We start from the raw sequence: 11,660 nt of genomic DNA on the forward strand, positions 1-11,660 counted from the left end.
AGAGTTCGCAGAGACTTTACCGTGGGCCCCTCTAAGCCCCTGAGTTCAGAAACCCTAGCAACACAGCTGCCAGTGTATTTAACCTCATAGTTATTTCTGTTAAATTTTTTGTTATAGTTATTGTTGAAAATGTTGAGTGCAACAATGTTTTTTGAGTACCTTCTGTGTCTTAGACTACTACAAAGCACCGTGTCATTAATTTTGCCTTTCTGATTAAAGGTGCAGTATGTGAGTTTGACACGCAGTGATGGAACTAGGTATTGCATTCCTGGGTCAAAACAAATGGAAGTGCAGGTTGCCAGATTGAGGTACAACAGGAGCGAGTCTGATGATCGAGTCTAAAGGCTCATTTAAACCGTGTTCTATATAAAAGCAATGGCACATGATAGAATGAAATTTCTCCATATTAAAATTAGTTTTTGTCCTAACCAACACCTTGAATTGATATATTACAAACGTTCTATTTCTTACAGCTGCTGAACAACAGAAAACTGACAATGATCACCTCAGGTACACCTCATGTGCTTTATTTACATGACATTTATTGCTGTATACTGAAAACAGCAGCAGATAGTTCACCTCAATTCTTGAAAAAAAATAAACCTTTTACAATTGATCTTTAGAACTGTGAAATAATGCAAACCAACACATATCAGTGATTCAGCATCTACATTTAATGCCAAAGAGGTTTAATCTGTATTAATTAGATTGTAAACCTTACCTTTTGTTGGAGTGCAGTAAGAGTGCTATTTTGTGCAACTGAATGGCTGTATTTAAATTTCTGTCATGTTGCGTCTGGTGCAAACAGCCAAATTGATAATCACAGGGTTGCAATCTTACAATGTTTAATTTGGTAATATTTATATTATTTGCTAATTAATAACGATTTCAAGTGAAACTCTATATCTGTGTCTCATTTCAGAGTCTGCTACTGTCCACCGTTCACATTTTAGTCACAGATGCATGCTTTGAGAGCCTTCATGATTGAATGAATCAAATAAGTGGTTTTCCACCAAGGGTGCTGATGTTTTGGCTAAACTAGCATTGGGCGGGTTAAAAAAACCAAAACAGACAGCCGTTCCGCCACGTAACAGCCATTTTCAAAGCAGAATATCTGACTTCAGCATTGTTTTTCAGATAAATAAGAACGTTCACTTAGCATGTTTCTTAAACATCTGCAAACACATTTTGGTATTTTTATGCTTTAGAAAAGTCAAAATCTTACATACAGCACCTTTAATGGTATTCATTTCATTTTTTCCTCTCCAAACTCACACAGTAATGTACACACACCAAACATCAGTTTTAAACTAATTCACCTCCTAAAAGTCAAAGAGGATAAACACGTGTATCGAACATTTCTGTGGATAAATTACCTGCTCCAGAGTCTTTCGTTGGACATGTTTGAGCTCCCAGTAGCACCGCATTCTTTCTACTTGTTCAAGGTGGCCAAAAAATGCAAGCCGACCCACATCAAGCTCCTTGGTCTGTGAATCATCTCCCTCCATTGTTGTTAAGAAATCCAGGACATGGATGGCCAGTGAATGTCTTATTGAACAAACACTCTTTTGCTTTCTGTAGTTCTGATATTGTCTGTTTGTGACCAAGCTGAAAATAGACAAAAAAGGATTATAGGGGAGGAAAGTAACAGATCGAAGTGTGCAAGTGTACAGATACAACTAATTACAGTGATGTAACATCAATGAGCATTTTCAGGCATCAACCTTTTTTGACATTATCTTGCAATTATCAAGCACCTAACAAATGAAACACAATATGTTCAGTTAGCTACTTTTATTAGACGTTCAGTTTATTGACTAATATTCTACATTAGCCTCCCTCTATGATGTCTTTGTTCAGCTAAGCTTCTTCATGCGGATATAAAGCTAGACGCTAGACACACGAGCAGTTAAAAAAGCATGTTTGACTCAATGGTGCTGGGTCAGTGAGTAGATGCAGGTCAGTGCTGTCATCTGTGTAGGGCAATGGTTAGGGTTAGCAACTACAAGCAGATTTTTTGTGGTCAACTGGTCAAAATGGGGTCACTTAAAGCTTAAAGCAGTTGGGCCAGGTGGTGATTGTCATTTTGAAAGACTATTCTCTATAGATCATTTTGAGGGATGTAAACAAAAACAATTGTTCCAACATGTATCCTGTTTTACATTTTTGATTTCTATAGCTTCCTAGAATCCAAAAAGAGGCACATATTGATAAATAATGTTATGACAGCTGTTTTAACGTTAAGTTATGATTGAATTTCCTAATAATTGCCCATGGTAACAAGCAGAAAATGTTCATGGGCCAATGACATGACCACACTGAAATGGTCTATATCAGGGGTGCTCAACCCTGGGCCTGGATATCTACCTTCTTGCAAAGTTTAGCTCCCACCCTGATCAAACACACCTGAACCAATTAATTAGGACCTGAGGCACTTGATAATTACAGGCAGGTGTGCTAGATATGGGTTGCAACTGAAATCTGCAGGGATAGTAGATCTCCAAGAACAGGGTTGCACACCCCTGCACTATATTGTTATAAAATATCTCTAGAATATAATTATGTATTATTTAAAGGCATCCACAATGTGACTATATGTGAAAATAAAGCTGAATGATTCAAATAAATGGAAGTTTGAGATACAATAAAAAAATGCAAATAATTTGTGCACCATTTATGCCATCAAAGATCCAGTCTGCATTTAAACATCAGCTCTACCTCAACATACTTTGATGCTACTAAGCGTGTTGTTCTGTTTCCAAGGGATCAGCTGAGATGCCATTCTGTGCATAGCGTGTTGATCCATCTACATGCTCTGGGGTAACAAAAAGTCCTAGACTCGAGTGATCCCCTGGGGCTGGGACACCCCAACAACAAGAGCAATGCTCTATTTTCAATCCAGACACAAGCCTCAATCAGCTCTGGCGCCTGTGGCGAAGCATTATTCCCTAGAATGACCTAGGAATGTTGATTGTGACTGTGTCATCTCTATTAGATTGGGGAAACCTAATGTCACATTGTTTTTGATGTTCACTTTGAGTCTCTTTCCACAATGTATGTTATTTTAATACAAACAAATCATATAAAAAGACTTAGAATCTGGAAAGGAAAAATCTGAAAAAAAAACATGTCTGACATAGTGACAAAGAGTCTTGAAAAGTTGTATTTTTATTTATTTACTTTGTCATTGTTGACAGTGTTGTTGGCATTTTGTCGTGTATAGTACAGTGAGTGCGTGAGTCGTGACTATGTACCTTGATCTTGGCCTTGATTTCATATTCTCTGGTGCAGTGTTACAGTCGCTCAATTAAAGGGCTTTGAATGGCTTATGCTACAGTGATGAAAGGCAAACTCTTTGACTCTCTGTCAACACATGCTGGGATACTTTCAGGAAAAGAACATAACAATACACTTGTGCCAGAATTTAGTAAGATTTGTTGGTATGAATGAATCAGTGAAAAAAAATAAAATAAAATAAAGAAATAACCTATTTTTAAGCATATTTAACATAACATGTTTTAGCACATTGCTAGAAGGAATTAGCATGTTGTTAGCACATTTCATGATTTAAAACTATCTTAAATTGTTGTTAGAATAAATGGACAGACTACTAATATGTTGCTAGTATGTTTAATTTGTAGATATCATATTTCAACACTGTAAAACCTAATTATTTAAGGTAAATCAAACCATTTGAGCAAACCGATTGCAATAAACCGTTTAAGATAAAAAAAACTAATCCTAATGAGTACTGTGAACCTAATCCATTTGACTAAAAGAAGCAATTTGAGCACAGTAAAACCCAATAAATGCAGAGAACTCAAACCGAGTACTGTAAAACCCAATAAGTTAAGGCAACTCAAACCGTTTGAGGAAACCGATTGCTACAAACCATTTGAGTTAAATGAATCTATATGAGTACTGTGAACTTGCTCCATTTAAGTTGAAGAAATTAGGTATTTATTTAACCATTACCTTCAACACTGAGTTCAAAACTCTTTACAAATAAGTAGAATTAACTTTCAGTAAATTTTGAGTTAACTACACTCCTTTCATTTGATAAAGTTGACTGTTGGGTTTTACAGTGAAGATATGGCTAGCATTACTAATGCTTTTTAGATGTGGTTAGCATATTTTAGCTTTATTTATCAAGTTCCTTATTACGTTGCTTGTCTTAGCTCATTGCGGGCATGAATTAACATGTTACTATCATGTTTTAAAACATTAATGGTTTAACACAGGGGTGCCCAAACTCGGTCCTGGAGGGCCGCTGTCCTGCATATTTTAGTTCCAACCCCAATTATACACACCTGAACCAGCTAATCAAGCTCTTTCTAGGTATACTAAAACTTCCAGGCAGGTGTGTTGAAGGAAGTTGGAGCTAAACAATGCAGGACGCCGGCCGTCCAGGACTGAGTTTGGGCACCCTTGGTTTAACACACTGCTATAGCCCTAACATGGTTTTTTACTGCTTTCCAATGTTATTGGAATTATTGTAAACATTAATTTCCTAGTTGAAAATTGGACTTGAATGCCTGTATGGGAACTCTCATTTAATTGAACATGTTGGAGGGGAGACAAGTCCAAACGTGTGTATGTGTACGTGTCTGTGTCTATGTTTAAATAAACTGTGAAAATTTCAGTATTTATAGCCTGATGCATTTTTCCTCTCTCAAAAAAGTCCTCTAATGTGAGAAACTTGAAACTTAATCAAGTAGATAGCATGTAAAGGCATATTTAGTTTGTTTTGCCGAGCTCCTATATGATGTAGCATGTTGTTAGCACTTGCATTGGGTGTACTGTTTGAAAATGTTTGTGACTATTTATTTGCCAACTATGAAAGTTAATCTGCCAATGAATAAATAAAAAGGTAAATGAGACTTTATTTTATCAAATTACATGTAACTCACAGTTCAAACTTTTATCTCACAACTTCGAAAAGTTCTGATTTATAAAATAAATATGCAAGACGAAATATGAAATTCAGAAGTCAGAACTGTGAGATACAAAAATAAAGAAGTCAAAACTTTGAGATAAAGTTTTTTTGTTTTTAATTAAGTTGACTTCCAAACATCAGTTTTTCATACTAAAACATAAAAAGGAACATATCCTCATGAGGACAAGTCTACTGAAAACATTTTTCCTAGGCAAAACCATCAGAATTGCAGAATTGGGGCATTTGGAGATGTCTCAATGTGCAGTTAGTTCTATAATCGTTGTTAACAGAATGAATTTTTAAATCAAATTAAATCAGTGGTGGACATTTACAGATAAGTTGTCTTAAATATGAGCCCAGCTACTGAAATGGCAGTGGTCACTAAACAGATTAGATGCGATTCTAGAGTTAGGATGTTCCTTTGATATTGCCCTGTGAGAATATATCATTACATTAGCGCCCTAGCCAAGAACAAATTTTGGCAGCCCGTCTCTTGGAACAACACATCTTTGACGTCACATCTTCATAATTATTTTTGACTGACAGTTTTGACTTAATAACATTTGATGAGGCAAACATTTAAGTATTCAGCTTAGAAAAGACTGCCTTAATGCGCTGCTAACATACACATAATATACAGTTATAACTACAGCACAAACATATGTCCAAAGGAGCCCAAACAACTAGTAAATTTAAAGGGATAAAGTCTTGATGAATAACAGCAATTTTTTTTGTAAAATGAAAACAAATTTGACTTTAAAGTTTGCAAGGCCATTTTGTACTGGTACACAGATGCATCAGGGAACATTTAATCTCTGATCTTATATCAACACCATCACTTTTGCAGCTGCCTAATGGTAATAGGAGTGCAGTGTTAAATTACACACACTAAAATGTAGTTTCCACTTATACCAGTAGATTTAACACAAACATTTACCAACACACATACATCTTAATAGAGTCAGCGTATTCTATTCATCAGGCACGCTATATGTTTTTTGCATGGACAGGGTTATTAATGCCAAATAAAAGCTTTAATATTCAATAAAAGCATATATGAATGCAGTATATCTTACTTTACAATACTGTAGCACATTTATAAAAGTTCAAGAAGTAGTTTGATTTCCACTTACATATGATTAAGTCGTTTCAGTTGATATTTTTACCCTTTCTGATGTAAAACGCATCCGTATCAAGGATGTTTAGCCATAAATCTGCAAGCAGCCTCCGGGCTGGTGTCTTGTCCACATCAGATACACTGTTTAAGTGGCACACAGTCAAGAAAGCAGGCAGAGTGAGTGAGTGTGATGTGGGAACGGGTCAGCAATGTACAGGACGAGACAAGTGTAAATGTGAGGTGGGGGTGTGGAGGGGGGTTAAGAGAAGCGTATGTGACTGAGAAGGGGGTAAAACGTGTTATTGTAGAGGGTGTGGAATTTCAGTGCCATGTGTTCCCCTGTCCTGTGCGTGTGTATGTGCGTGTGTCTGTGATGAGGGCAACTTCATGACTGTAAATCCAACCAACCAAATAACAAAAGGTTGGAGAAAAAACAAGCCTTGTTTTGTTAGGCCTGTAAGAAGTTAAAAGAAGTTACCCCAATTACACTTATATTATTTTAATTAATAAATAAATAATAAAAAAACACTACAAGGATGACCAAAGAGAAATTTACTGACTGGAAGTAAAATGGTGGCATGCTAAATACTAATATGATTGAATATTTGCTAGTATCTTTTAATATTACACTAGCATCGTTAATCTATGGATAACACATTGTAGCTCTTTTAATTTTTTAATCCATAATTAGCAAGGATAAGCATTGAGCTACCAGTTTTATTACTGAACTTGCATTATTAATATGTTGTTTAGTAAGTTATTAATATATTCAAAAAACTTTGACAGTTTGATATATTTGTAGAATTTTTTACTATGTATATATATATATATATATGAAGTCAGAATTATAAGCCGCCCTGAATTATTAGCCCTCCTGTTTATTTTTTTCTGTTTTCTGTTTAACGGAGGGAATATCTTTTCAACGCATTGTCAAACATAGTAGTTTTAATAACTCATTTCTAATAACTGACTATTTTATCTTTGAGGACATGATGACAGTACATAATATATTAGATATTTTTCAAGACACTATTATTCAGCTTAAAGGGTCATTAAAAGGCTTAACTAGGTTAATTAAGTTAACTAGGCAAGCCATTGTATAATGATGGTTTGTTCTGTAGACAATCGAAAAAAGGGGCCAATAATTTTTGTCCAAAAAATGGCTTTTAAAATGTAAAACTGCTTTTTTTTGTAGCCTAAATAAAACAAATAAGACTTTCTCCAGAAGAAAAAATATTATCAGACATACTGTGGAAATTTCCTTGCTCTGTTAAACATAATTTGGGAAATATTCAAATTCAAGAAATTCAAAGGGGGCTAATAATTCTGACTACAACTATATATATATATATATATATATATATAAATGATGAAAAACACATTATCTTTAATATAAGAATGCTATTAAAACATTTTTACAAAGTCTTGAACTTTTAACATTGATTGCTGAAGGGTAATTTACCCAAACTTAGTTTTTTTTAATGCATCTTTAACTGAAGGTTAACTGAAAAAAAATGTAATGGAAAGAATATTTTCCTGGATAATTCAGTGTGAAGCACCCCCTCAGTGGCTTTTGAAGTCTAATAAACCTTTGTCTTGTCACTACTTTATTTATAGCCCTCAGCTGTGATTGAATTGTCAGTGAGAAACCACCTCATGGACTCAGTCAGTCTACACGATTTAAGTGTACACTATTTTTGCAGCAATGCAGTATCAATAAAGGAGCTCGTGCTTAAAGGCTTAAACACCAGGTGTCAAATGTAGGAAATGCAGCGAATCCACATCTGCAAATAAAAACAGTTCATTTATGTCTTTAAGTATGGTAAATCTAGTGAAACTGACCACAAGACGGGCCAGATTGTGTTCTCCTTGCCTTGTTTGAGACAGTTCAACAGGTGATGATCTGTTCTCACTCTGTGTCCCTCCAGTTAAAGCTATAAAGATGCCTTTATTGCGTTGGAATATAGGTTAGCTATGCTGTGGGCTCAGTAGTGCTGTGGTATATGATGGATTGTGTTCTCATTGAAAATAGCAGGATAAATCTGCAGCTGCTCTTGTCCTTTCATAAACCTGTATGAGCACGGAATATATATTAAAATGGCTCTACTGTTTTATGATTACATGCTTTCATACGAATTAAAAATTTTATTTTATTCTTTTTTATACTTTTTTCAAATATTTTCCAAGTTATGCTTAACAGTGCAAGGAAGTTTTACAGTATTTCCTATTATATGTTTTCTTCTGGAGAAAGTCTATTTTTTGTTTAGCTGGAATAGGCTTGGTAACCTAATCATTAACCTAACTAGCCCAGTTAAACATAATTGCATTTTAAGTTAATTACTTGTAGTGTATCTTGCAAAAGAAATAATCAAATATTTTGTTCTGTCATCGTGGCAAAGACAATGAATTAGTTATTTGTAATTCTGTCCTCATCGATTCCTCTCTCTTTTGGGGTTTCGCAGGGCTCGATTTTAAGTCCTCTCCTTTCTCTCTTTATCTCCTCCCTCTTGGCTCAATAATTAGGAAGTATGGTTTGTCATTCTATTGTTATGCAGATGATAATCAGATTTATGTGCCGCTTAGGAAAAATTACTCTATCAAGTCGCTCCTTGATTGTCTAATGAAATGAAGGCTTGGATGGCTTTTAATTTTCTAAGTTTTAATGAAAACAAAACAGAAGTAATGGTTTTAAAGGTACCGTTGGGACTCCTCTATTCAATTTGGGTTCGTTATCTCAGCATATTAAGCCTACAATCACAAATTTGGAGTGAAATTTGACTCCAAATTGAAATTTGACAATCAGATTAGAGTGGTACTTAAATCTTTTTTTCAGTTAAGACAACTAGCAAAAATTAAGCAATATATAACAAAACAAGAGTTTAAGACAGTGATGCATGCTTTTATGACCACTCTGTTAGATTACTGTAATGCACTGTATGTAGGGAGTAGCAAGTCAGCTGATGCCCGTTTGCAAATTGTGCAAAATGCTGCAGCACTGGTACTCACAAATATGACCACATTTCCCCTGCTAGCTTCACTTCTTTGGTTGCCAGTTCATTTTAGAATGCTGTTAAGATTCCTTTATTGGTTTTAAAATCTCTAAATGGCCTTGTTCCACCTTATACCTCTGAGCTGATACAACCCACTCGTTCTCTCAGGTCAGCTGACCAGCTTCTCCTGATTGTGCCAAAAACAAAGCGTTAGCTTAGTGGGGATCCTGCTTTGGCTGTGGTAGGTCCTATAGACTTTGGAATGATTTGCTGCTGCCCATTAGACAGGCCTCTTCTGTGTTCTCATTTAAATCAGCTCATAAACTCTTTTTTTTCGTTGCCATTTGACACTTGATCTTAATACCTGGTAATTTTAATTTAAGTGCCTTTTTAGGTAGCTTAGCTTTATTTTATTTTATATTTTATAGACTATTATGCTTTGTTGTATATTTTCTGTACAGTTGGCTGATGACTTAAAAAAACTATTATGTTATTAAAAAGTGAAACAAAAAATTCTCTCTGATAAACCACTTTATATTTAATATTCAAAAATGAATGAATTTTACAAGACGGCTAATAATACATGCATACATAAATACATACATTCTATTCATTTCGTATTCTTCTAGTATTTATACATTTTCATATTATATGTTATATAATTATAAGTAATTACTTATTTAAATACAGGCTTAGTTACTTGTATACAGGCTTTATATGTGCTACACACAGACACATATATATAAATATTTATACTTTTATTTTAAGGTTTTTTTTTTAGTACAACAGAAAACAACAAACAAACAACATTGTCTCAGAATATACACACTTTGCAGGTAAATATATGAGTTGCCATACATGTGGGTTCAGCTGTTGGGGATACATATGGGCTACATATTAAACGTTTTATTTATCATTTTTTTAACACATTCTCTACTCTTGCACCATCGTCAGTTTTGTTGGTTTGGGAATGAGGTCAAGGGAAGTGCATGTGTCTGGCTGTATCTCTGTCTGCGTGTTGGTGCGCTGCGGGTGTTTTAGTACATATGCAGATGTTTGGTTCACTTATGAAGGAGACGCGTGTGCCTGCCTGTCTGTCAGCCACACTGCAATGCTGCATACTGTGTTTTCATTGCCAACCATTCCTCTCTCACTTACAGAGAGACAAATTACACCCTCCCTCGGTCCCTCCAGGCTAATTCTCTCTCTCCTCTCACATAAACATTCTCATGCATTTAGTTAGCCATCTAAATGAGAACGTGCAACAGATTTTTGCAGATGTTAATTATTATTATACGGTTGGTTGTTGCTTCATTCTGATTGGCTAATGAACATTTTTAGGGCGCCTCACAACTAAAGTACTTCCAGGCAGGATTTGACTGACACGGATTGCTTGAAGTTATTTAACACCCAACAAGACTAAATATATATATAAAAAAAGCTTTAAATAAAACAGGAGCTGTTTGAGGACAAAAACCTGACAAATATCTTGAAATACTATACCTAAACGAAGTATTTAGGTGCACTCACCATATAGGCAACATAACTGACTCCAGTCTGAAAAATCATAAGAAATTAATGCACACCCACAGCCCATACTCATTTATTCTTTACATAATTGTTTTGGTCTAAGAGAAAAGCATAACATTTTCTGTTTCCAGACAAAATAGGCAATATTTGCTTTATTTAAAGATATATTTCCCAACTGGGCATGTCCCAAAAGTTCCCAAAGGGATGTCAGATTTAGCTGTCTTCCGAGGACATGCTATGGCTGATTAAAAACAAACACACACACACTCAGGAGAAAATATGCATGCAGTGAGAGGTGTGGAAACAGCAAACCATGGTGCTGACAAGATGAGTTTTATTTAAACCTCATTCTGACGTATAAGTGCTGCTGTCTGAGTGTAATTCAAGAGCAGCAACAGTGTGTGTTTGTGTGTGTGCGTGTTTCTGTTAGTGATTGTCTGTGTGCATGTAAAAATATTTGTATGCAGTCCAGCAGACTGCATAAACCAAGAAATATTTTAGATGTTAAGGACATTTTGTATTCCTTAATGTGTGCTTGAGCTGTAAATTTAAGGGGTGGGGGGGTGGGGGGCTACACATTCTTAATGACAATTTATATTAAAATAAAAATATGTTAATGTCGGGCGATGCAGTGGCGCAGTAGGTAATGCTGTCGCCTTACAGCAAGAAGGTCGCTGGCTCGAGCCTCGGCTGGGTCAGTTGGCGTTTCTGTGTGGAGTTTGCATGTTCTCCCTGCGTTCACGTGGGTTTCCTCCAGGTGCTCCGGTTTCACCCACAGTCCAAAGACATGCGGTACAGGTGAATTGGGTAGGCTAAATTGACCGTAGTATCAATTTATGTGTGTTTATGTGTATGTGTTTCCCAGTGATGGGTTGCAGCTGGAAGGGCATTCGCTGAATAAAACAAATGCTGGATAAGTTGGCGGTTCATTCTGCTGTGGCGACCCCTGATTTATAGAGGGACTAAGCCGAAAAGAAAATGAATGAATGAATATGCTAATGTCCATTTTAAAAATTAAATAAATACAAATATTTCACACAAAGTGAGTAATTCTGCCATCTAGTGGCTCTCAAATGGCATTATTCTA

At 35.5% G+C, this 11,660-nt stretch overlaps 1 protein-coding gene across 2 annotated transcripts in view; it reads right to left on the minus strand.

Moving 5' to 3' along the window:
* mylk4b (myosin light chain kinase family, member 4b) overlaps positions 1 to 11,660 on the minus strand; it is a 58,151-nt gene that overhangs the window by 44,629 nt on the left and 1,862 nt on the right. Inside the window, exons 2-3 of one of the 2 annotated variants that reach the window (XM_056481625.1) lie at positions 6,070 to 6,194; positions 1,377 to 1,608 (exon numbers count right to left, since the gene is read on the minus strand). In XM_056481625.1, the coding sequence (XP_056337600.1) occupies positions 1,377 to 1,508 (132 nt within the window). In that variant the 5' untranslated portion in view covers positions 1,509 to 1,608; positions 6,070 to 6,194. The remainder of the gene's footprint in view (positions 1 to 1,376; positions 1,609 to 6,069; positions 6,195 to 11,660) is intronic. The other variant, XM_056481626.1, reaches the window with a different exon arrangement.

Source organism: Danio aesculapii, chromosome 20, assembly GCF_903798145.1.
Source record: "Danio aesculapii chromosome 20, fDanAes4.1, whole genome shotgun sequence".
In the NCBI taxonomy this organism is placed as follows: domain Eukaryota; kingdom Metazoa; phylum Chordata; class Actinopteri; order Cypriniformes; family Danionidae; genus Danio; species Danio aesculapii.